The sequence below is a fragment of the Triturus cristatus genome, chromosome 2_1 (genome assembly GCF_964204655.1).
Source record: "Triturus cristatus chromosome 2_1, aTriCri1.1, whole genome shotgun sequence".
Taxonomy (NCBI): Eukaryota; Metazoa; Chordata; class Amphibia; order Caudata; family Salamandridae; genus Triturus; species Triturus cristatus.
The window spans coordinates 861,109,477-861,136,362 of NC_140581.1; the positions used below are offsets into that span (position 1 = coordinate 861,109,477).

At 42.4% G+C, this 26,886-nt stretch overlaps 1 protein-coding gene across 2 annotated transcripts in view; it reads right to left on the reverse strand.

Annotated features, from left to right (window-relative positions):
• DOCK8 (dedicator of cytokinesis 8) overlaps positions 1-26,886 on the reverse strand; it is a 567,196-nt gene that overhangs the window by 96,389 nt on the left and 443,921 nt on the right. For both annotated transcript variants that reach the window (XM_085632978.1, XM_085632979.1), the window contains 4 exons: positions 18,797-18,936; positions 13,541-13,723; positions 4,545-4,677; positions 3,298-3,385 (listed from right to left, as the gene is read on the reverse strand). In XM_085632978.1, the coding sequence (XP_085489104.1) occupies positions 3,298-3,385; positions 4,545-4,677; positions 13,541-13,723; positions 18,797-18,936 (544 nt within the window). The remainder of the gene's footprint in view (positions 1-3,297; positions 3,386-4,544; positions 4,678-13,540; positions 13,724-18,796; positions 18,937-26,886) is intronic.

Below are 26,886 nucleotides of genomic sequence, written 5' to 3' on the forward strand. Positions count from 1 at the left end.
TAATCGGAGCTCGTTTTCCCTCACTTTAGAAAAGCCAGTATCAAATTATTGGTAGCCGGAAAAGAGGACACGTTCCCCTGATCCAGTAAGTGCAGCCAGTATCATTGTTTTATCCAAAGTCTGTTGTTTGTCCTGTGCTGTATGTCTAGCCTGTTATAGACAAGTAGGAAACTATAATGCAGATGGTTTCTTGTTTAGGTTCCTCATCTTTGGAAACGACTTGGATCCATTTCAGGCAGATAGATTTCCAAATTTCAAAGTGGGTGATGAGAGGCCTCGATGGTGCTTCGTAGGAATTCTGAGTCACAGTATCATTTCCTAAAACGTTTTTTTATTGTTCATTGCAGAAATTGGTTGGTCCTGAGGAGAACCCAAAATTCAGTGGTTCGAAACGCGTCGACCAGTTTTTGTCCTTGTGTCGCACCGCTTTCAAGATATTTTTGTTTTCCTTGTGTATTTCAAAATAATCTGTCAATTTCATTGTGTCAACGAAAAAACAGAATGTTTCTTGATGTTGAAATTGAGATGTAATCAATTTACAAGTGAAGAAAGGTCGCTACAAGGACCCAGCTCTTTACAGTGTGTGTATGTTTTGGTGTATGCATGAGTATAATGGCCATGAGTGCTTGATGAGTGTTTGCATGTCTGTTTCAGTCACCCAGGGGATCATTATTAATGTGTTTTTGTACTACATGTTTTGGAGATTTTGTACATAAGATCTAAGCGCAATGAAGCAATGTCTCAGCGCAAAATCATTTTGAAATGTGAAATTAATTAAAATCATTTCCGTCAAATAATAAGGAAATTTATAAAACCCTCCTCTCAAGTTTCATTTCTTATTAGGAGTTATTAAAGTATTAGGTTGAGTGAGTCTCAGCTTGAACTTTTTGTTCTGTTTTTCTAGTATTTTGGGCTCAGTTCAGCTGAGTTTTTGAGCCAAAACCCGGTTTTGTTTTTTTTACTAGTGGGCTTGCAGCACTGATTTTGCCACCCACCCATGTGGCCTTTTCAAATGTGACTCAGACTTGCCACTGCAGTGTCTGTGCACAGTTTTTACTGCCATGTCGACCTGGTAATTGCACCTACTTGCCATGCCTTAACCTTCCCATACATGTAAAGCATCCCTCAGATAGGACCAAGGTATGCCCTTGGGCAGGGTGCAGTGTATGTAAAAGGTGGGACATGCACTGGTGTGTTTGACAAGTCCTGAAAGTGAATAACTGCCTATTTTGATTTTCACTATTAAAAGGCTACATTTCCCATAAGCTAACATGGAAGTTACTTTGTAACACCTTACAAGCATAACTTTCCTTTGGGACTATATAGAAAAGTGGAATTTTGGCTCTCTGAACTCAGAATTTAATACCTCATCCTTTCAGGGAGACAGTTTTTAAATTGTGTGTTTACAAATGACACTTTTAGAAAGTAAGCATTTTCTTATTTAACCATTCTGCCTCTGCTGGGTTGTGTACTGATTGTCTGGTTTTGGAGTGACAGGGGCTGGGGATGTGCAGTCACTGTAGACAGCCACAAGGGGGGTTGAGGTGTCTCCTGCCTTTCCTGGGTGACTCAGAGCTGAGCTGAATTGGCCTTGGCTGCACTTAGAGTGGTGGGAGGAATTTCATTTACACCTGAATAGGCAGTGTCTCCTCTGCACAATGCTGTCTCCACCTCCTGTAGTGATTCTGCTCTAGGGAGGACAGAACTGAGTTGGACTAGGCTCAGAGACCCTTGCCACAAAGAGGAGACAGACAAAATGGGGTATAAGATGTGGACCTTAAACTCCAAAGAATTAGATCACTTCTGGACTCAAGAGGAACCTTTGCCAAAGAGAAGAGCTGTAGAGCTGTTAGGAGGAGTACTGCCTCTTTGCTCTGTGCTTTGCTGGGTTGGCCTGCAGTTGCTGCTTCTTCCAAGGAAAGAACAAAGACTGGAACGTTGCTGAAAACCTGCTTGAACAAGAATATCCAAGGGCTTGTGAACTCCACTGCTGAGAGTTCAGACCTGCCTGGAGGTGCCTGTCTCAGTTTAGGGCAGTTCTGTTCCTGCTGTTGGGAGCTGGAATAAACCTAAGCACGAAAAACCATCTCTGACGCTGTCAGCGATGCCGGCGTCATGCCGCGACCTGCACTGAGGCCAAGGCAAAGCTTGTGAGGTGCACAAAGCACCGCCCGCTCCGCAGCCCTTGTCACCCTTTGACTCCTGTTGTTATCGGCCTTACCAGCGCCAGCGCTTACACCTATGCCGTCACCGCCAGCTTCCCATTATCGCGGACCCAATTATCTACGAGGGTGACTCTGCGAACTCTTCAACATCGCATCATCTCCCTGGAACCGACGCCTCACAGCTGACGCTGCCTATCTTCCCCTATCCTGAATTCGATGCCTCGCCTCCCGCATGGCAACCAGGGAACCAGCTTTGTTTTGGCACCGACGCCTCACCTTCATGACGCTGTGCATCGTCATTGGACTTTATTTCCAAAGTACTGTTGTTTGGGGGTCTGTGTGACTCCTTGTCCGACGCTGCGCACCTCGCAGCCAGCGCCGTAATTTGGATTTATGCCTGCAACGACATCGTAATAGCCCCAGGTGGAGCTCTTTGTTTCTACACAAGTGCTATTTTTGAAGGAACTGTTTTAAAAGTGATATCTTAATACATGTATGTTGGATTTTTGTTGTTTTGGTCTTGTTTGGTTTAGATAAGGATACTTTATATTTCTACACTGGTGTGGTATCCATTTGTGGTGTTTTCACTGTGTTACTGTGTGTTTGGGTACAAATACTTTACACGTTGCCTTCGAAATAAGCCTGCCTGCTCATGCCAAGCTACTAAGGGAGTGAGCAGGGGTTATCTAAAGTGTGTAACTCCCTTACCCTGACTAGAAGCAAGGGTCCATATTTGGACAAAGGTGCATACCGCTGCGAACTGCACACCCTCATTTCTAATATCCTGCTTACCCTGCAGCAACATCACCTATCACCACAGTGGCTAGTAATCAACTGCATGGAGCACTGAGTGTGCCAGGTGGACAAAAGGGGCGGTACAAGAGATATTTTGCTTACTGGTAACTGAGACTGGTTTTCAAAAAGGACATTTAACTATATTATAAAAGTAGTTTCGATGTATGCTCTGCAAAGAATAGCAAAAACAAATTACTATAGTTGAAGATTACTTATGCCAAGTCTGATAGCAAGTGTCACTTTTGAGGGAACATATTTTGAGTTATGAGGAACATACGGAAGATATGAATAGGATATGTCTGCATGTTTGCTTCCCCCCCATTTTTAACCAACTCACTTATCCAGCCTCTCGTTAGCCTGGCGCCACTGTGTTTGTTCTTTTTTCCACCTCAGGTTTTCATTGAGTCCTGCAAATCTATCATTCCCTAAAAAAGACAAGAACAATGAATCAGAGCTGTTGAGACCATAATTACCAACATCTGCATCCTTGGTTGTGCACCGGCAGACCTTAACAATAAGCGAGGAGTTAAATGTAACTTTCACATAAACATCTCTAAATGTTGAACATTAAGGCAAATGATTCTGCTTTTGTAGGACCCGATTTCTTTCTTTACAGGTCTCAACACTTTTATTGTGCCCTTTTGTAAGAAGTCTGATGTTTGTGATTGGTGAGGGACAGTGAACAGTGTTTAGAGACCAACCATGATTTGGGGGAAAGTCTCACATTCGTCTGTGTTATTTTTTGTTTCTGAATATTGCTGTGCTACAACTGTATTTCTTTGTGTTACCTTTGTAACTTGTTTCATTTGGGCATTCTTTTACTCTGGCAGCACATTCTCATCTTTATTGCAGCTGTGATAACTGTGGTGTATTTTAGTGCACCTCTACTCAACCTTCCCATCAACTCATTTGAGCTAGGCCTTGACTTTTTGACCAACCTAACAGGAGAACCAGAAGATTGGAGGGGGGAGGGGTTCCATCATGGACTAAGTTCCTGGTGTGTGGAAGTGCTTACAGCCTCACCTTTGATATCGCTAGGTGGGTCATCTAACTGCACATTTCAGGAACAAAGCTTGGCCATGTGAGAATGCCATGAATTGAATATATATTAGCCACAATGACACTATGCTCTCAAACTAAAATCATGACCATTCTTATGGAACGAATACACAGAATAACAACTATAATAATCCAATAGTAGTTAATCGAGGAAGGCAATTTGCTAATGCTCGTGCAATGTCGCTCTAGCTCACTGAGATAGCTCAGGGGCTTAGTGTGCCAGTTCCAGACCTATTAGTCACAGATTTGGAACCAGACAAGGCCTACTCTAGCGGTCAGACTTCTAAAATGAAAAATATGTGACATAACAGTAGCATCTGGTATAACTAATTTACAATGAGTGGCATCATAATTTCAGCATTTTGTATAACGATTTTAACACTTGAGTAAGAGAAGGCTAGTCTATTCAGATGAATGGTTTTTATTAGTTTTACTTACAGATGTGTTCCTTTAAAATATTATAGAATTGTGACTTTCAACTATCCAATCACCCTTAATCAAAAGAAAATATGTGGAAAAAAGTACCTGCTGGTGTTCTGCGTCTCATCATTTCCCCTCGAGCTCCCTCGCCTCTAAGTAAGGCTTCTTCTAGCCGGGCCTTCACATCCCGGGACTTCTGAAGCACTTGGGTGCTCACTTTATCTGACGACTGCTTACCCTAAAGGGAAAGTACAAAGTCAAGGAACAATCCACGTGTTCCAGGTCATCATCTGACAATTTTGCAACATCAGTCCCTCGATTTAGTGATATTCAGTTTTTTGAACACCACGTCATAGAAGGAAGCCCAGTTTTGCAAAGCGCCCTGAGGTAGCTTGACAGAGGTAAAGGGGTGCAAAGTGTGTTATCATTGAGAGTTTGTTCTGTCGGGTGAAAATTATTTCTTAAACATTTGAACAAATCATTGGTTTACTCATAGAAAACAGTTAGTCAAAGGAACATTCATATAGACCATACGGGGTATCAGGAATTTTATAAATTGCGTCATTTATAAATACCCAAATTAAATTTGAGACCCGCACTGACTAGACAGTAGTGCAGATCCTGGGTTGAAACGTTGACAATATCCCTTGGACCAGTCCAAAGACTCTGCGAAAAGACTTATTCATTCAGTTCGCAGAATTTTTTAAATATCTAGTGTCTGACCTTCCAACTCTGTGAATCCTTTTAGCCACTATGTACATATTACGCACCATCACTGTATCACTGAGCACCACATGTCACCCTGTCACAGATTATATTTCACTGTGTGTCTTGACAGCCTTACAAATTTAATTTGGGTATTTATAAATTACGCAATTTATAAAATTCTTGATACCCCGTATGGTCCATATGTGTGTTCCCTTGACTAACCGTTTTCTATGAGTAAACCAATGATTTGTTCAATTGTTTAAGAAATCATTTTCAACCGACAGAACCAACTGTTATTTTTGCGTCCGATTGCCCAGGTTCTGAGGGATACTGGGTTACCCCATTGGTACTAAACTATCATTGAGAGTTTGGCTGACCACCACAGGACCAGGGTCACACCCTAGATTATCTCCTGCCAGGACGGCTCAGTTTGTAAGTTGGGGATATACCCTCCTGCTTTTACATATGCATCCTAGTTCTCCCTTTTTATCTTGCTACTACTATGTCGCCTGATCCCTATTTCTTCCCTAGACCACTACCAAGTGCAAGTTGCTGGTTTATGTGTTCAAAACTCCACTCCCTATTCAAGCCTATGTTGCAGAGCATCATCTTAGATTGATCTCCATCATGTCGTATGAGCTGTACACTGCATCAGCCATACTGCCCCCCATTTGAGGGAGCAGGTTGCCTATATTATTCACCAAATTGATGTTATTTGCAGATTAATCAGTTGGCCTTGACTGTCTGGACTTACAAAATGGCTATTCACTGCCTCTGTAGGCCTCATTACAAGTTTTGAGGAATTTAGTGAGGCCATTCTGGGTGGCTGGGATTTCAAATACCACCAGAAACTCTGAACACAATCCCTGCAATCAGATGCAGGTAGATCCCTAGAAATGGAATACCTTTGTGGACCTAGAATTGCCTGGTAGAATTTTGCATGAAATTTCCCGAGTTCGTGGGGTTGAATGCTGACGTGTGCCAACTGCGCCTATTATTTTGTCCTTCCAAATGTTGTAATGGTTGCCTTCTCTATTAACCTGCACACATATAAGTCGCCAGCGAGTCACCAGCAAGTTTTACTTTCTGCTTTCCTTACCTATTCACCTTTGTTGTGATGACATAATGTGTTATCTGTAGTGCTTAATTAGAGCTGGTAGTTGCAGGTGGGGCCCATTTTTGGGGACTGGCACTTACTTTTTTCTTATCATCAGCCTGTGACACAAGACAATAAAGAGAAAGGAGGGAAAGATGGTGGAAAAGAATGACAGAAAAATTGACAAGGGTAAAAAGCATGGATGAAAAAAACTTTCAAGACTGAGATATTGGGCGGAGAGTGTCTGGTGGCTGATGAAAGAGACTTAAGGTGGAATCAATGCTTGACACAGCATTGGCATTTGGCAACCCTGACATCCGGCAGGGCCGGCAGGGGGCGTCTGAGCTAAACTTTGGGTCCTGGGACTTACACTTTTACAGATTAATCACTGGTTATCTGCCTATCTCTGTGTATTGTTCCCATTCCCATCTCATTTCCATTTGCGGTCATCAGGCCTTGCCCCAGTGTAGGTAGATAATAGTCATGAATCTGTATTGTGTACCCTCATATTCGCCCATCCTGCCCTCTGTTTAGAAGAAGAGAGACTTGTAGGAGAGTAGGACCTGCTTCTTATGGTTACTACCACTTTTTGCTGAGCTATCACTGTTTTCGACGTAGACTGACTGGGATCCTGCTATTCAGGACCCCAGTCTATCTGCTTTCTCCTCTAAATTGATTGAATGTACTTTAGGTACACTCCAGATTGGATACTGGGGTACCCTTATCAGTCCCTAGTATATGGTACACTATGTACAAAGGGCATAGGTACCCCAGGGGTCTCCCAGGGGCAACAGCATGTATTATGCCACCCTTGAGAGACCATTCAAAATGACACCACAGGTCTGCTACTGCAGCCGGTGTAAGGTGGTGCACGCACCCCTTACTTAGATATTGGTTACCTATATCTATTCTAAATCACTGCACATATAAACCTATCAGTCACCCCTATGGCAGGCCTGATCAATCCTGAAGGCAGGGTGCTGGGTTTTATGTGAGAGGGTGCCCCTGCATGAGCAGAGCCCCTCTGCAGCCCTCGGAACCTATTTTCCGGGGTTGTCTGTGATGCAGCCAACCATATATATTTAAGTGAATTATAACCTCGCGGCAAATGCTAACTTTAAAACGGCCGCTTAGAGACATGTCGTGTTTGGTGTCAAACACCTTGGAATCATACCTCCCCGCCAGGAACTCGCGGGGGAGGTATGATTCCACCCTCCTAGAGGGACTTATGTGAAACACCGGTACACCCAGTACCAGCTTTCTCGACCTGGGCATCACAAAATGGATGCTGCCAGCCACAGACACGAGTCTGCCCTCCTGTTGCTGCTGAGCTGAGCTCGAGCAGGGGAAGGCTTGACAATAGGTTTCCTGTCACAGGGAGGTGTGACCACCTCCCAGACAGGATTTAGTGTATTGGGGCTGGGTGGGTGCACTCTGATAGTGCCTGAAAGTCTGCACTGGGGCACATTTGGTGTCCCTGTGCATAGTCCAGCTCAAACCGGTTGCAGGAGCCATTTGTTCCTGCGCTGGCGTGAAACTGGACAAAGGACATTGGTGTAGCCACCCCTCTGTCCTGACCCTCCCATAGGTGGGTCCCCAGAATTTGTCCAACCCCTTCCTTGGGTATAAAGTAGACTACAGGACTCTAGATTTTTACCTGGATGAAACTCTGCAACAGAAACCAAGTAGTTTGATGGTCTACAATTCGCTGGACGACAGAAGAATCTCCCTTGGAGTAAAGGAGTTACTCCCCTGTAGCAGCAGGCACCTTAACGCATCTGCCCGGTTTGCATCTCCCAAGCTCCTGAGGACTCCGAAGATTTCTGCAACACAGGAGGTGGGTTCCTGAGCGTCCCTGAGGTTGATCTGACCCCTCAGTAATTCTGAGAACAGTATCCCTCGTGGGGACCGTGCAACCTGAATCCCTGTGCACCGTGTACTTTTGCAGCAGCATATGCTTTTTGGCGATCCCTGAGGCTGTGCTTTGGGCTACGTGTAGTCCTGACCCCGAGCAGTATTTCCACGAAGACTTCCAGCCTACACTCCACGAGTGTTCCGTGGGCTGGCATTTTGTGATTCAGTTTGAGGTCCCTTCGCAATCCCTGGTCCGTTGGCCTATGGGTCCCTGTGAAGGTAACTGTGACTTTCCTTGGGCTTCTCTGGTTGCTCCAGATGTGCCCTGACTCTCCATTGTTTGGAGAGTCCCCAGGACCTTGCTGGTCCTCACAGTAACTTGTTTCCTCTGCCCTCGTGGGTTGCCATTGCCAAGGCTTGTTGGTGTTCAATCCGGGCACTGACCCCCCAGCACTAGACATCCTTTGTGGGACAGCTCACCTCCAGACTTTGGTCATCGTTGATGTCTCCTGGTCCCCGTGGCTGCAGAGTCAAGCGTCCTAACTTTTCACCTGAAGCACACAACATTGGTGGGCATTTGTCTACTGAGCCCCTGGTCACCCTGAAGTGACCCAGACTCTGTCCCCTCTGCTTTCAGGTTCTTCTCACCTCGGATCCAGGCTTGGATTCCACCAGACACTTTTCATCTTCCCGGCAGCAGCACTACTTCGCATCACGCCATTGAAAACAACAAGGGTTTCCGACACCACTTGACCCCTATGCACCTGGATCCTCTGGGATAGGTAACACAGGTACCTCGGTACTCACACGGGTGCTGGCCTTAGAACCTTCTATGTTCCAAAGGGTTTGCTTGAAGTCCTCTCCGAAGTGTCCTTAAACTGTAATTTTCCAACCGCAACTTTTCCTTTTTTTTTTTTTTTTATTTTTTAATATTTTTATTAAGTTTTTCTATTATCCACAAAAACAATAAATCACAGTAATTTGCACATAGCACTACCCCATACCCGGGAGGCACATTGATCAGAAAGCATTAAAAAAAACAATCATTTATTCCCCAAAATCTAAAAACATTCAGGCTATCCTTCCAGACTTATTTTGAAACATTCACCTTATTTTAAAACATGCTCCTTCCAACTCCTAACAGGTTCCCATATACGCTTTCCTAGGATTCTACCCTTTTTCCCCTTCCTATCATATATCCCTTTTTCCAAATTATATGCTGACAACAATCTAGCCAACCATTGGTGGAATGTTGGAGCTGCCTTATCCAACCATGCTGATGCGACACAGATTCTCAAGACTGACATAGCCATAAACAAGAAGTAAGACGAGCTAGCCTGCTCGTTACCCCCACCTACCCCAAGGAGAATCCATGCTGGCGTAAGAGCAACATTTATTCCTAAGTTTATATCTAAAAAAGATTCAATGGCCCCAATCAACAGATTAAGCTGTGGGCATAACGCAAAAATATGCACAATGTCAGCCTCACTACTATCACACCGGGGGCACGTAATTCCTGTCGTTCCCCCCATTGAGCAATCCTATCAGGTGTATGGTATAACGAATATATCGTCTTATAGTGTTGGGCCTGTAATACTGCTGAGGAAAGTATGGTCCGCCCCAGTTCTAGAGAGTCCTGAAAACAATCCTGATCAACCTGAAGTTTATCTGCCCATTTCCTTCCATATTTTTCCAGATCATCACTCTTTAATTTCAGATAGCTCAGCATAAATTTTCTTTATAGAACATTCTGCCCCGCCCTCAATCACATCCAATATCCTATTTTTACCGAACCCGGCAGTTCCACCCTTTTTATTCATCAAATAGCTCTGAACTTGCAAAAACGTTATACCTAACAATACCATACTTTCCCTTGAATTTCGGTAATCTATTGATCAAATGTTCAATTGCCACGAACCATTTGCATTCAAATATTAATGGAATTGTCCTAAACAAATAGAGAAATTTGGGCAAGATGATCATTTTAACCACATTAGAGCGCCCAACCAGAGAAAGATGAAGGTTGTAAATCCTATCAAGATCTTTCTTACATTTAACCATTATAGGTTCAATATTACGCTCCACGATCTTATCTAGATCTGCTGAAATACTGATACCGAGATACCCAGCCGATTTCACTACCCGCACGTCATTACAAATCACCTGGTTATTCTTAATAATCTGTGTCTTAGGGCCATTTAGTGCGTATCCCGATATCCGACCAAATACCTCAGCCTCCATTTCTACTTCCACGATTGCCCTAGTAGGGGAAGGAGTCACTATCGCAACATCGTCCGCGTAAACTATAGTTTTAAACAATTGGCCCTGAATCTTAATTGGAACAATTTGGTCATTTAATTCCATCTTGCGAATCAGCGGATCGATGTAAACCGCAAATAACAAGGGCGAACATGGACACCCTTGACGGGTACTTCGTTTGATCTGCACTGCCGATTTATGCCCTCCGTTAATTCTAAGCTGGGCCGTAGGTGATCGATAAAGTGCCTGTATCGCCCTAATAAATCCAACTCCAATACCACACCATAATAAAGCAGCCCAGAGGTAGTCCCAGGAGACCCGGTCAAATGCCTTTTCTGCATCCAAAAACATAACCGCCATAGGTTCTCCTGAGACTTCCGTGGCATCAAATAAAGTAATTACCTTGCGAACATGTTGTGTAGTTCCCCTCCCCGGAATAAACCCGTGCTGTGTAGGGCTAACCAATTGTCCTATTATTTTACACAGTCTAAGAGCCATTACCTTAGAAAAAATGTTTGCGTCCGAGTTCATGAGGGTAATAGGTCTATATGAGCCCGGTTCCTAGGATGACTTACCCTTTTTCGGAATCACCACTATATCGGCCCCTGCCCAGGAGACTGGAACAGATTGTCCTGATTGTGCCTGTAAGATTGTATCAACCAGGTCAGGGCATATTACATTTTGAAATGTTTTATAGAATTCGATGGGGATTAAATCAGGCCCAGCAGCCTTACCAGAGGGGAGATTATTAAGAGCCGCGAGAATTTCCTCAGTTTCCAAAGGTGCATCTAGTGCCTCCCTATCTTCATCAGAAAGCTGAGGAGGAATGAGATCCCCCAGATACCGCTGGATATCTGAGGGAACACCTGGCTGATCTTCGCTATATGATTTAGCATAAAACTGCCTAAAAACCTCTCTAACCCCCTCGGAATCAGTAACTTTACCTCCTTTACCATCAGATATTTCTTTAATCTCTCCTAACACCTCGGATCCAGGCTTGGATTCCACCAGACACTTTTCATCTTCCCGGACAGCAGCACTTCTTCGCATCACGCCATTGAAAACAACGAGGGTTTCCGACACCACTTGACCCCTATGCACCTGGATCCTCTGGGACAGGTAACACGGGTACCTCAGTACTCACACGGGTGCTGGCCTAAGAACCTTCTATGTTCCAAAGGGTTTGCTTGAAGTCCTCTCCGAAGTGTCCTTAAACTGTAATTTTCCAACTGCGACTTTTCCATAGAGTTGTACGGAGCTCACGTCTGTGTTGTCACACTGCAACCATCCTCTGTGGGTCCCCTGTGTCACTACTTTGGGTGGTTCCTTGGGGTCCCAGCGATTCTAAGTGCTCTAGGCACTGTGTCTAGTGAAGTCGTTCCTGTTATACCATTTTTTTAGTATATAGTTCGGTCTCCCCCTGAAGCCCGCTTTTTATTGTGCTATTTACTGTTGTTCTATTGATTCAGTTTTGTGTACCTTGTGCTCTAATTTAATAAAGAGGTTAGTAGAGAGTGTTTAGTAATAAATACATATATTTTATATATCTCTTGTGTGGCTCTCCTTTCATTTGGTCATTCAGGAGGTTCTGATCTGGTAAAACAAGCTGCTTTACATTACTTCGAGACTTAGCCTGAAGGCTGCTCTCCACAGCTACCACTAGGATAGCTTTCTATAAAGGTGGTCTTAAACCTAATCTTCAATAAGGGTTGTTTGGACTGGTGCAAGGTGCCCACTTTAATTAATCGGACAGCATATACCAGGCCAACTTCTCACAAGACTTGCACCAATGAGTTTTGCCAAAAGCTTCTATGTTAACCCCTGACACAAGCCCTATCTGGAGTGAGTGGTACTCATCTGTAATGCCCATATGTCTATGCTGCCCCTTACTAAAGTTTGATTGTTTGATGACCACTCTGGACAATTGAGAAAGCTAGTTTTGGCAAGTGTGACTACCACACCTTTCTTTACCCAGTTGTTTCTTTCCTCCCTTCTTATTTCATCTCTCAACATAAGCATGGACTGCCATCAATGAGATTCAGCTTTGGCTCAGTTTTCCTTTTATCTTCCTTATTTTCACCTCTTGTACATTTTTACATCATTCCTTAGGCTTCCAACAAGTCTACCTGAGTCAGAAGTGGCAAGTCAACTTCAGGTTATTGCTGCAAATCTGTGCCATGCGGTCTGAACCCCTCCCCTTTCATCTAAGCTAGGGATGTCTTTCCGTCTCACCATGAAGACGGCTATCAAGTAGTTACTGCAAAGTGCATTTATTTAGAAAAAACTAGGCCAAGTTCTAACAGTCTTTGAGCTCCACTCCCTTTCCTTCTGGCACAGCGCCAGTCTAGAACAAACAATCAAAGTGCCCATCTTGGAGAGACGAATATCCACCTCACTGAGGCCTCCAGGCAGGTTGTGAGTGTAGTGGCCCTGCCACAGTTGCACTGCCCATCTCTGATGCTGCAGCCATTGCTGTGCTACCAGGTAGAAGAAAGGAACAGGAGAGTGAGGGGCAGCTAGTGACCTAATCACCAAAATGGTCGTACACTAATACTTGGTTACTACAGAGCTGTTTGCGTTTTATTCTACCATGCACTGTAGGTGCACTTCTCAGTGCTCATCATCACATACAAAAGAACAGTTACCATTTTCAAACATGATGAATTTGTATGTAAAATGTTGCTTGTTTCCTTGCTACTCCTGCATCAGTGCTACGCCAAGTGTCCTATCTATGATCCCTATGTCTATCAGCAGAAACAGATATGCAAACACAAATATAAGGACTATACAGGGACTGCACATTGCAGAGTATAGCAAGTCACAATACAAATGATGTTGGGGATTGCTGAATTCTAAACCTAATCTAAAATACTCCCTTGACTTGCAATCCATGGTTACTCATTCAGGTAGAAGGCAAGGAGTCTTCTCAATATCTCCTAGCACAATCATGACACTTGGAATTAACAGTTTCAGCTACAACCAGAACATCTTTACTAGCAAAGAGTGTGCGGGATCATGTACTCAAACCCACCATGCTATACTGCTAAGTGCATCTAGTTTTACCCGATTACCCATCAAGCAAGCGTAAAAGGTCCTGTGCTCGCAATGATAATTCCAACATACAACTGGTCACCACTTTACTGTTTCACAAAGTATACAATAATTAATCTGCGGTTCTGCATACCCGGTACTCGAAGCATGAGACACAGATCAGAAGAAGGTCTAGGATCCTGTTTAGATGAATGGACTGCAGATCTGAAATCCACTTCTGAATTAGGGTCTGATCTGCATTTTTCAGGATCCACAGGAAAGAGATCAACAAGTTGCGAGTGGTTTCGGGGCTCAGCGTATTGTACTGCTTGTGCGACTGATAAAAAAGACCAAAAACAATGATTAAACGTTTGCCTGAAATTAAGAAGAAAATGGAAAAAAACGTATTTGCATTCATACTTTTTGTCTTGAGAATAGACTCCACTTTGTATCCTTCTCTCTACATCGTGAAGGTGACAGCACCAAAGATTACCACATCCACAAGTATCCACCGGCATCCAAACAACAGAATAAGGATCCAGGAAAATGGGAGAAGGTTGAGGGAGAGTGATATGGTGAGCATAAAGGATGGCTGTTACGCTGGACAGCCCAGAGTGACAACTGGACCCAATAGGGTTGAATCCCCCAGGCTCTGATGTAGTCTCAACCGGCACTTCAGTAGCTGACATTGTTGATTACTGTTACAGGGTTCTGCTCGGCAGCTGGGTAACTGACTTAACTTTCTTTGTGCTGGATTCACAAACATGGGTTAAGACCCTTTGAGTGCTCACTCTGCTGCCCGCCACATGAGCTCTTCCAAGAGTGTGACAATATTCAAGCATTCCGGGCCAGAAAAAGTATGTTTGGGAATTCCAAATAGCTAATTTAACCAACTTGCTATTAGGAAATCGCAAACTGCGATGTACAAAAGTGTGTTTTACACTGTTAGCGGAATGCAGTGGGTCGCAAATGGACCTGCCTCATCAACATTAATGAGGCAGGTCGCAATTTGCGACTCATTATGAATGGCTACAATCACAGGGACAGTGGCCTAATGGGGTCAGCTGACCACCATGTCTGTGAATGCTTTTTAAATAAAGCAATATTTTTTTAGTTATGCAGACCGTTTTCCTCGAAGAAAAATGAGATACATTTCAAAAATAAAAATGAAAAGTTACATTTCCTTTTTTAACAGTAGGCAGTGTCTGTGGGACCACTGCCTACTCTTAAAAAATGTTGGCTCGCACATTCGCAAAGGTGAAGGGGTCCCTTAGTGACCCCTTCCCATTTGCAAATGGGTTACCACCAATTTGAAGTTGGTGGTAACTGCGAATGTTTTGCGACCACATTCCCAGTCGCAAAACATCCATACATACGAGTGGTATTCGGTATTAGGAAGGGTTGCAAGTTACTGATTCACATTTTGCCTTCTGTACATGGCAAAAGGCATTTTAGCAGTCGCAAGCGGCCTGATGGGCCGTTTGCGACCAGTAAAATGATTCGTACAGCTGGCCCCCAATTACATAAATGCTCAGATTCAACATCTATAAAATTATCACAGTGATGGTACATTAGAACAGTTAAATAATTGTGCTTTTCTACAGCAGTTTTACTAGACTCAATATTTTAGTGTTCAGGTTAAATGTGGAAAACGGTGAACTAACTATGCCTGGAAGACTGAACCCACTTGTCCAACTCCTTAAATAGAGTTCAAACTTGGATGGCTAACAACTACTCAAACTAAACCCAGCGAAAACACAATTTCTTCTCATCTCTCCAGAGAAAGCTAAGTTGTCGATCCAAGACTGGATGAATCTTCTCCTGGACATGGACGGTGGCCCTTCCATCATTCTGAATGCCAACTCTCTGGGATATACCATCGAGAAAGGCCTAAACTTCTAGAACCATATCTCCTCCATGGCTGAGACAGCCCTCTCCCATCTAAGGCTTCTTTGGGGAATCAGAAACGTCCTACCAGCACACAACATTAAATCTGTTGTCCAGGCACTTGCGCCCTCCAGACTTGGCTACGGACGTGCACTACTTTCTGGCATTCCCAAAGTTCACCTAGGTCCTCTCAGAGCAGTCTTTAGCAACAGCCCACTTTGTGACAGCACACAAGAATTCGACCATATCTCCCCCATTCTATGCTCACTTTAGTGGCTTCCCATAGAAGCAAGAGCTCAATTTAAAACTGCCTGCATCTCTCATAAAGCACCGCACTCCCCTTTACTCTTGGACCTCTCTGAGAAATTGAAAAACTCAGGAGCCGACCAAGACTTATGAAACGCTAAATTGCTCTTCCTCGAACCCCCCACTTTCAAACACGAGTGATGCATGGGCTAATCCTTCTCTGGAAGCACCACAAGATTATGGAACTCTCTCCTGCCAAGCCTACGCCTGACCACGTCATGTCACCTTCAAAAAGGACCTCAAAGTTCTTCTCTTTGAACGACACCTAGCCTAACCCACTCTTACCCCTGACGCTCCTACCAAGTGCCGACAAACCTCAGTCAGTACAATCCTGATTGTCACTGCTCCTATGTTTTACAACGAACACCTGTTAAGCGCTCTACCTCATCAGGAGGTTAGCCTCGTGTTCTCTCTATCCTTAATGAACATGTATATTTTCAATTTGTAATTGATACTTTCTGCTTTATTGTAAAACGCTCTGATGCCCACGAGCCATGTCCGTTCTATATAAAATCTAAAAAATAAACAAATAAATAAGACAAAGCAGCCACCAATTTTTGTCATATTATTTCTGTCCACCAGAGGGTAGACTTTTGTAAACTTTTGCAGCATGAACTTGTGCTCTTGCACAGAGCTTAGGACCAGATGTACGACTCATTGCGACCAGTAAAATGAATGTTCCTATGTACCAACCCTATTTTGCAAGTCGGTAACCTGTTATCGACTCCCACAATAGGGTTTGCAAGTCGATTTTAGGAAGGGGCATGTAAGGGCACCTCCTCCTAATAGAGAGTTGTAATGGTATGTATGAATGATTTGCAACCGGGAATTCGGTCGCAAAACATTTGTAGATTACCACCAATTTCAAATTGGTGGTAAGCCATTCGCAAATGGGAAGGGGTCCACAAGAGACCCATTCACCTTTGAGAATGGGGTGCCAAAATTTTTTCAGAGCAGGCAGTGTTCCCACAGACCACTGTCCACTGTAAAAAAATGAAAAGGAAACTTTTCATTTATATTTTTGAAATGCTTCCCGTTTTCCTTTAAGGTAATCAGGCTGCATTTCAGAAAAAAACTGCTTTATTTAAAAAGCAGTCACAGACTGCTGGCATATTAACAAGCCAGGCGATAAAATTATCGCTGCTTTAGCGGCAGAAAACTGTCGCTAAAACGGCGATAATGGGCTTGATAATATGCTCTTTGGAATTCCAATTGAAGCCCATGTTAAATGTTGCTGACCCAAGCAGGCCACCATCCCTGTGCGTTATGGCTACTCCCAATGGGTCACAAATTGCGACCTGCCTCATGAATATTAATGAGGCAGGTCCCTTGCAACCCATTTGGGAATCGCAAACAGTGTCTGAGACTCTGTCGTACATCAGGGTTTGAAACTCACAAATTGCGAGTTGCTAAAAAGCAAGCTAGAGTGTAAGTTTTGGAACAAGAAAAAGCAATCGGGTGAATCAGGACTTTGACTGGCTCTCCCACAGCAGGCACCCCCTTGCCACCGGTGACTTGGGAATGACAAACATTCTCAGCCATGCGCAGATTAACACCGCTTGATAATGACAAACACCTCGGATGTGCTTATAAAGCAATGCATCTGGCACTATACAAAGCAAGTGATTCAAATATTAGACATATATACTGTAAGTCTAAATGCACAATACACATTTTGGATGTATTTATGTGCCTTAAAAGCACAAAGCTGCAATCTTAGTGAGAACCACACGTTTACAGGGAGAGAAGAGATATTTTGTTAATTCTCACTTCTAAATTCGTGGTGATAAGGTTTAGACTTTAAAGTACCAACCATATGCAGCTTTCATAGCACAAGGATGCTTCAGAGAGCGCCCCAGAGTGTATGAGACAAACGGAAATTGTGTTTTCTAAGTCAAATTGTCTTGTAACAAACACACAAGCACACTCACACATAAAAAGTTCATACTTGAGAAAAGATCAATATGACCTGAAACATGGGTCAACTGAATAAAAAATAACTTTTTTTGTAAACAATGATGAACTAAGACTAGTGTTCGAAAAACACATTTGTTAGACTATTTAGCAAAAAAGGTCCATATATGGATATGCTCTGAGGGTGAAACTGTATGTTCTATATACTATGATGCATGCCAAGACCAGTGGCAAAATAACTGAAGATTTGGTTTGAATAAAGTCACAAATCATTGTACATAATAAAGAATTAAACGGACAAGACTAATAAAATATGAGCATAGACACTAATAGCTGTGATAAAGCCAATTTCAATCAAGACATTGTTAGAATGTTACAATTTCGAGTTAGAAGTATAAATAAAATAATGGTATTCCAACAATCTAGACAAGTCTATCTTCTTTTTTTGCAAATAATTATTGAATGTTGCATACCAGTTGTAGACACTGAGGCCCAGCCAGAAAGCTAAATTCAAGCCCAACTAGGATTCTGCGCTCAATCAGGATCCCGACATGTCCAATAATTACTGTGCCTTGTGGATTTTTCCTGTATGATTTTTGCCAAGTAAAACCTTGTAGGATACACACACAGAAAGGCCACATCCATGGATGTGATTTAGGGGTCGCAGCTGCGACCCATGACGTGACCCTTGCTACCCCGGCACTGCGTTTGCGACCCCTGGCCTCAGAGTTTGCAAAATCAGTGCCTGTAACACAGAGGCAGCTCTTCCTAATGGACGCTGTTTGGAGCTCCACTTGCCTGATTTTCTGTCATTTAGTTTATTATACAAATAGTGAATAATATTATTCAATATTGCTGTCATTAAAAAATGAAGTACATTAGCTGGAATATGACCCTGTCTGGACGCTAAGGTAAGTAAAAAATGCTGTTAAATGCATGTTGTATGCATGCTTGCGGGTGAGAGTATGTTTATGTGCGCAAGAGTGTGTGAATGTGTTAGTATGTGTAAGCATGTGTGTGTGAGTCAAAGCAAAGGTCAAATGGCAAGTGATGTCACTTCCGCTACTCCTGGCATTTTGGCGAATTTCACACGTCAAATGGTGGAAAACATGGGGTGGTTTTATGTCAACCCCTATCCCGTGCTGCAGAGTTCAGAATGACAGGTGAAAGCCCCAGTGATTGCTGCACCCCGAGTTAGCAGTATGCACAGAGTGAGGTATTACCACACCAAACAAAATACCAGCCTAGAAAGAAAGATGGCCGCCCTCTTGCACTGTAAAATACTATAAAAATCTCTGCCTACCAGTGAAGAAAGGGACATTGTGTTGGTTTTCATGTTGAACTGGTTTCCAGCGATAGCCATAGCAACATTCTGGTTAATCGGGCTTGGTGATTCCGGCTCCTCATCTGGACTGCGCCCTTTTCCACTCTTTGCATCTGAAACTATACAATTATGCATTGTTATTGAGACTTATAATTAGGGGCATTGGAGTTATGCAGCAGTGAAGGAGTGAGCCATGCAGCAAAGAAAGGCAACTTAACAATGCCCCTTTTACCTCCCAGAGTAAAATAGTGCATGTAAATCAGAAAACGTTGTGCGTCATTTATTTAGTGTTTGCCACATATATTTGTTAAACTTTACTTCATGGTTGGATTTATCCTCTGTGGACACTTTAAGCCCTCTGGAAGCATCTCTTTCCATTACAAAATATCTCTGTAGCCCGGCACAGTACATTTCATATCATGTATGTCTCACTAGGAAATATTTTGAGAATCAAAAAGAGATATAACATATATGGGATACTTCTAAAGACCAAGAAAAGCATTTAGTATGTGGAAGGTGGCCCACCAGCCCCCGAAATCAGCAGAAGCTCTGGCTTTAACCATGTTCTTTTGCCCCGCTCTGCAAAGGTTTTTTTCGAAAAGAAAACTCCCAAAATGGGAGTCTGCTTTAGAAAAACAAGAAACAAATTACCCTTATGAACAGGGAGAGTCTTTGTTTGTTTTGGGTTTCACTGTTTAAATACCTAGCCCACGACTGCCATGCCTTGTAGGGTGGTCCCAGGCATGTTAAACTAGTGATAAATATCCCACCCTAAATAAAAGCCAGGACAAGTGTTTCCACTAGAAGAGGCAGGTGATGCTCCACCAGAGGAAACCCTGCAGTTCTCTCACCTCTAATTGAGGCAGTGGAACTGTGAGTTTGGTGGGACAGGTAGACCAGCAATTTGTGGCAGTTCAGCTGCTCTACCAAACTCTATAGGCTCCCAAAGGTTAAGAATTTGAGGTTTCTTGCAGCAGACACAACCACATGCTTAAGTCCAACAAATGGGGATGCTTACACACTAAATTGTCACTTCCTCAAATGCCTAATTACTGCACTCAGCAGGTGAAGATGACAAGTCAACTTTGACACTGTGCCTGTCCCTGCATTGAACCTGGGAGGATTAATTGTAATACTTTTTGATCTGTCTACATTAGAAACAAATTACACAGCAGATTGTCAATCCTGTGGCAGTGTGGCAAATTCACACGTTCTGCAAAATGCTGCATTTGCACCATCACGTTTTCCTTGTGGTCCTCATCTAATATCCTGTTCTTGTTTATTGAAGTGAAGAATACAAACTAGATCTTCAATACTAAACAGACCCTTCTGATTCACTGTATGTGGTTGTGCTCCTTTGACTTTCAGCACTGGTCTTAAATGTACCCTGATGCGCCATCAGGGTACATTTAAGCAAACTTTAATAATTTATGCATTCAAATTAAATCCAAATAAAGAATCTGAGATTAGCAATCTTCCATTTTAGTTTACTATAAATAATTCTACTATGAAACAATGTATTTAGTCATTACCATTAACATAAGGATAACATTATTTAAAGTGATCTGGGATCATATGATTTAATTTAGTATTTTGCATGGGGAAATGTTTCGTTGTCAAATAATCTAAAGGCATTTTTTTTACATGAATCTGCTTTAGCAGTTCTCATTGTGTTAGAGATTAACTCATTGCTTAACATCTGTAGAACGTTTTCTGAGGGATACTCTCACTTCCCAGAGACTAATCATTTAGGATTAATTACTAATCTAGTTTTATGGATTGGTGGATAAGGAATCTTTTTTGCCAGTACTACCTCAATTCCACATGTTGAGGGCCAAGGAAGAGATGGAGAAATAGAAACAACATTACCAAAATAAATGTTCCAAGAATCCTCAGAGTTAGGGGTCATGAAGAGTGATGAGTAGACTTTGAGAAGATCCATCAGAAAAAAGTGTTACCATGGTAAGCATCTTGTACCGCTAATCCATACTTCTTCCCTCAGATTCAAAACTTTACAGCAATAAATTGAAAATTCATAAGAGTCTCTTTGGAAATAGCGGCAACGAAAAGACTACGAATTATTGGACAACAGCAGGTTTTAACCTTCTTTTTTCCATTAAGTCCATAAAGTAATGCCTTGTAAATATGTATTGTAAGGACATTGCAGTTCAACATACGTCCTTACAAAGAATGCACGCTAATACCTGCAGGTGGTTCAAATGGTGCAATAATCTGATAGTAAAGCACAATCGAGTGGGAGATTGACGTTTTTATACATACAGCAATTCAGGGAGAGATTGCCTTTTTCACTGCATGATGTATTGAGCCCCATAGAACCCAAAAATTACATTTTCTCTGCCGTGAACAATTTTGAGCAATAGACACAAAAACAAGCTATTTGCTGGTCTAGTAAATTTATTCTCTCCTCTGTCTTGAAAAGATGTGGTTGAAGAAAAAAAAGTATCTGAAGAACCTTGTTCTTGAAAATGAGCAAAAACCAAAGTTGTCTCAAGATATCCTTCGCCAAATTTACACTGAGTCATATCCTTGTCACATAATCTGTAAACTCAAGAAATCTTGCCATGGGACAATAAAATTGGGAGGTGCAATCTGCTACTAATTAATTCTATCTGACGTAGTTTTGTTGAACACCCTCTGAAAGGCAAGGACAATTTTTGGAACCAATTTGAACAATATTCCCCTGGACAGAGCTGGCTTCTTTGCCTCCAATCCTTAAGGCATAAAGTCCACAGTTTGGGAAGCACAATCTTTATCTTTTCTGCATCATAAGGTCTTCCATGAGGGAGGGCAAATGCTGAAATATAGTAGATTTACATAGCAGCTATTTATTCCGGTCAAGGGCTACCGAAATCATTGTTAATCGGAAAACTGAAGACATTGGTGGAAAGGTGAAGTATGCATAAACTCTGAGGTTCACTGCAGAACAAATGCATCCCCAGATTACCTCAGCCCTGGAATCTCTTTGAAGTTTCATACTCCCCTTTTTACCTTGAATAAAGACTTCCTGATTAAGTTCACACTCTTGGTTGGTAGGGCAGAACCGGTTGAGATAGCAGGCCTAATAGTTGTCCTTAACAGGCCCTGTAAGCCACACTCAGGGATCGACCATACATCAAGACTGAGAAGTCCATGACATCTGGATATAGATGTATGGACTACTTACTGCCTTACTTGTTGTCATTGTACATGCTGGCAATACTGTCCATTAGAACCCAACTGGGAAATATGCTTCTAAGACAAGGTGAATTATCCTCAGGTACAGGAGGTTGATGTCCATCGCCATTCCTTCTAGAACAAAGTTCTACCGATGAACAGGTCAACCAGATGTGCTCCCAATCACCATGGGATATATCTATCACCATAAAGTTCTAAAGTTAAGCAGCTTGGATCTCTTCTGAGGATGGCTAATCCACATAAACTTTGGGGAGGTTGGCATCCTATCTTAGAGAGATCTAAAACTGTTCCATTTAGAGTGAAGTTATCATTGGAGGACTCTTATCATGGTCCTTATCTATTGTCCTAGAAGACACCAGAGGCAAAGAGACTCGACAGTCAGATGAATAGGATTGTTTGGAGTTTGACCAATGGAATTAAAAGCTGACGTGTAAGGAGGATGTTCGGTACCCTTTCTGCCAAGGTAAAATGCTAACACTTATAATGTGTCCAACACAGCCTTGATGCTTTTCTGGTTTTGGGACAGAATTGTATGTGATGTGCTGAGACACAACAGAGACAAGCAACACGCTTTAGGTCTTGGGTAGATTTGTTTCTGCTCTCAGGTGATCCTTTGCTTTTTTTAATGAATTGCTTTAAAGAGGAAACACACTGAAAACTTGCCATGTGAATTGTGCTGCTATGTTGCCAGAAACTTTGCAAGGGACCTTGGTGCAGATATTAGGCCAGAGGAATGAGCAAATTGGCTGAGTCTTACAGGAATATGGAAGTATGCATTGTACAGGCCAACAAAGTCAAGTCTTCCAGTCCCAGAGCCAAAAGGGTCATTGCTAAAGTTACCATTTTGGACTTTTCCTCCTGTAAGAATGTTATCAAAACGTGAAGATCATGAAGAGATCACAAGTCCCTTGTCATCATGTGCAAGAGAATGTATCTTGAATGACACGCTTGGTAGTATTGCTATGAGACACTCACTATACTGCAGCCTGGTAAATCATGTTTTTTATCCTGTAGCATAACTAAATAAGAGACAGATGCTGGGAAAAACAGGAAGGGTAGTCTTAAAGAATAGCAGAGATTATCTCAATGAGTAATATGCTGGACCTGTTAGTACAAGGTAATCTTCACTACTCTACAAGACCTGGAAGCCTGACCCCTACCCAACATGGATGCTAGTTTGAAGGTACCATGTTAACATCGTTTTTTGGGCAGCAGCGGCTAAAGTCAGAGGAGTACATTGCTTACAATCTCTGCTCCTCTGTCTTGAAAGCAGAAGGTATTCCTGCACTTATTGGGGTATGTACTGTAACCAATGACTTTGCTACTCAGCCTTATTGCAACTGCTATGAAAAGGGCTTACAAGATCAAGAAAGACCAAGATCTTCTGGTGTGATGTGGGTTCATCAGCTTTCATACCAGGGATCATTTCCCAATGAGAAAGTTCAAAAGTCTGTATTATACACCTGAGAAGAAACATGTTAAGTCCATCCATGCCAAACCCAGGAACCTCATCACCATTTCTATAATAGACGTTTTGAAGTTTGGAAGTTGCAAGGCTGCCTGAAGCCACCTGTGGAAAGGGTATGTGTGCAAACATTATTGTTTTTCTGGCCATCTGACAAAGGGCACACAGGAAGTAAGGCTAGGAACTTAAATGCCACGGTGCACCTAACAGCTAGGTTACCTGAAGCAAAATGTTTAAATCCCAATAAATTGAGTTTCTTTGATTCCTTGCTCAGATGCATTTGTTCTGCTGCCTGCAGAAGAAGCCTGCACAACCACAATCTCCAGAGTTGGATACTCAATAGATATCTATAGTGCAGGTTTGTATTTGATCCCTGTGTTTATGATTAAAACAAGCACAGAAGAAGGCTCTGTTCAAGGATAGGTACAGAAACTTCACCATTAAAAGGCAGAAGGGGTGTTGACTGGAAGGAATAAGGCTCTATTATTTCAGTGATCTTGTTTGTTCTTCTCTCTGCCATCTGCACTTGGATGTCCCAGACCTTTGCAATCTTCTTCATTGCTGCAGAGAAGGCTGAGTGTTATCTAAGATCTCACATGGGACATAGTAATGCACTTTCAGGTGAGGAATTCAGGTTTCTTGCAATATGTAGATGAGGGAATACACCGTCTCAGTTATAGACTCAACATCTATATTTGGATTCTGAAAATAATTAAGAAGTACCATTCTGGGTGTGTCTCATAGAATGATTGGAAGTTTCTGAATGATTCAATATGTGAGACATTATGGTGTTTTCATTCAACAGAATAAACCCTAACTTATCTGTTGGCTTATATAGCAAAAGAAACATAGCTGGCATCTGAAACTGCACTGGTGACACCGCCTGATATGGGGGCTTAGAGATCAACAAAAATGTCAGTCACAACTGAAGTGCCAGAAATGGTATCATGGACAAAGTTTCAGGGGAACACTGACAGGGGCAGAGGACCACGCTGGAGCTGAGGGGGCAAATGCTACGAAGAAGAAGCGGTAGACAACAGCACAGTGGCAATACCATTCAAGAAAAGAATGAAATAATTATTTAATCAACCATAGACGGTGAGTAACATCCATTGCAACAAAATTATGGGGTATCTAAACTCATCAAACCAGCAGAGAGAGGGGGAATCTTTACTTGTGTATTTTCCAGTGTGGGACTGGATCTTCCACTGAGAAAGAAGATTGATTTGGACGTTCAGTCACTGCTGCTCTCATTGCAGGAGTGAGGCTTAATTAGAGTGGTGTTTGAAGAGATACATGACTTTGGTTGGGACCTTTGCATTTTCATCATTAAGATGTGTCTCTGCTCCTTGTGGGATCTGTTAGGGGAACAGCTTCTCATGGACCCTTTTAGTTTACTCCATATGGGACAGCAAGAGCAGGACCTACTTTTATCAGGTAGAGGAAAAACAAGAAAGGCTTTTGCCTCTCCCCTTTAAGGACTCTGAGATGCATTTGAAAGACAAGGAATCACAGTGCCAAGAGACATAGTCCGGTCCAAAGCACTACATGCACCACAAATGACACTGATATCCAGTGTCACCAACCCCAACATGGTTTTCACTATGAGTTATTACGCATCTTCTAAAAAACATATTTCCACAGTAAAAGAATTTGAAAAAGATAGTGAGAAATTTCAGCAAGTGCAGGATCTACTGTTTCTGTGATGCATGAGAAAAACTCTGACTTTAAAGGAGCAAGCAGCAGTTTTATGGGCATCACTTCTAAGGATGAGGGGTGCAGGGCTCCACATCAAGAGTTGCTATGAATGTGCCAAGTGGCGAAAGAGCATATCTGCAAGAGAAACTCCAGATCCAGTTTGGAAAGAGAAGTGACAGGTAGAAGAGAACGGGTGTGACTTTTTTCCTGAAAGTCAGGAGTAAAAAGGCCAATCTGAGTAGAGGGCGAGTTTGTTAAGAAGGTGAGAGCTAAGGAGGAGGCAGATGTTCTTAGGATTTTAGTTTCCTTGTCTTGGAAATATCCAGCTTCATCTGGTTGTGCTGTGGGTGATGCAGAAATAAATGTCAAAAAAATTCTTTCCCCAAATTTCTTTCCAAAGAACTAAAACTTCAAAATAAAATAATTCATTTTGTTGATCATAAAAATTGGTTTGTGTGATCTTGTTGTGAATGGGTGACTGAATGGTGATCAGTATTGGCAATTTTCCTGTTGTTTAGTGGGTGATGCAGAGCATTTAGGAAGTTTTCAGATGGGTAGTCTGGCTTACTGGTCGGATATCTTTGTAAATGTTTTAAGGAGATTTGAACTTAATATATGAAGATAGAAGTGCTTGTACTGTGTAGAAGGTGTTGTGGATTGATTAGATGCTAGAAACTTACAACAAGCAGTCCATGATTAATTTTTAAAATTTTGTTTGAATAAAAATCAAGGATTGATATAGAAACCAAAGTACTTGAGTTTGGTGGAGAGGGTGGAAGAAAACTTTCCACCATTGACAGAAAGAAATATATTTTGAGGGGTTCAAGGTTGGATATACATGATTTATTTTTTATTTTTTAATAATAATATTTTATTAAATTTTGTCAAGCACACAGATAGATTCACATTTGTGTCCGCAGCACCATAGCACACCAAAATGAATAACATATGTAAGATTACATTCACAATGTTAACACTTTCCTAAGTTCCTTCCGCCTTAACGTCAGGTCCACCAACGGGGATGTGCATAGGGACCCTCTATAGCTATTCCACGCCTTCCAATTCTTTTCCCACTTTCTGGGGCACCCTCTAATGATGAACACTTCTTTTTCAGCTATCATGCATCTGTCGAGCTCCTGTACCCACACTCGTATGAATGGTGCCTCAGCAGCCCCCCAGGGATATACATGATTGAATAGTGTGCAGGGAGCGTTTCCACGATACTTGTGTAAGTAGATGGCTTTATTAGCCAGTCGTACCCTGAAGATTTCATGTAGAGCCTGAAAATCATTGTAAAGCCTTGGTGCCTTAGGGACATGTGTGTTTGACTGATAGTTGAGGTAATTTAGAGAAGGTTATCTTAGCATGTTTTTTTCTCTTTACAAAGGATGAGGTAGTCAGACAAAGACAGCCTGAGTGATACCCATGCAGTTGGAGAGAGTATCGTGAAGAAATGTATGATTGATGATGTTGAATACTGTGTAAATGTCAAGAGACACCACACAAGGAAGCATCAGCCCCTTTGTTAGTAATATTTAGGGCATCAGCAACAGCCTGTTGCACTTTGTCCATTGCTATGGAACCAGAAGCTTGAATGGTAAGCCTGGAGGAAACTGTCAGGGTGAGAGAACCATTGATTTTTCAATATCATTTATTTTCTATATTCTTAAGGAGAAACAATGGGGGGTGATAGTTTGTTAAATGGCAGGTT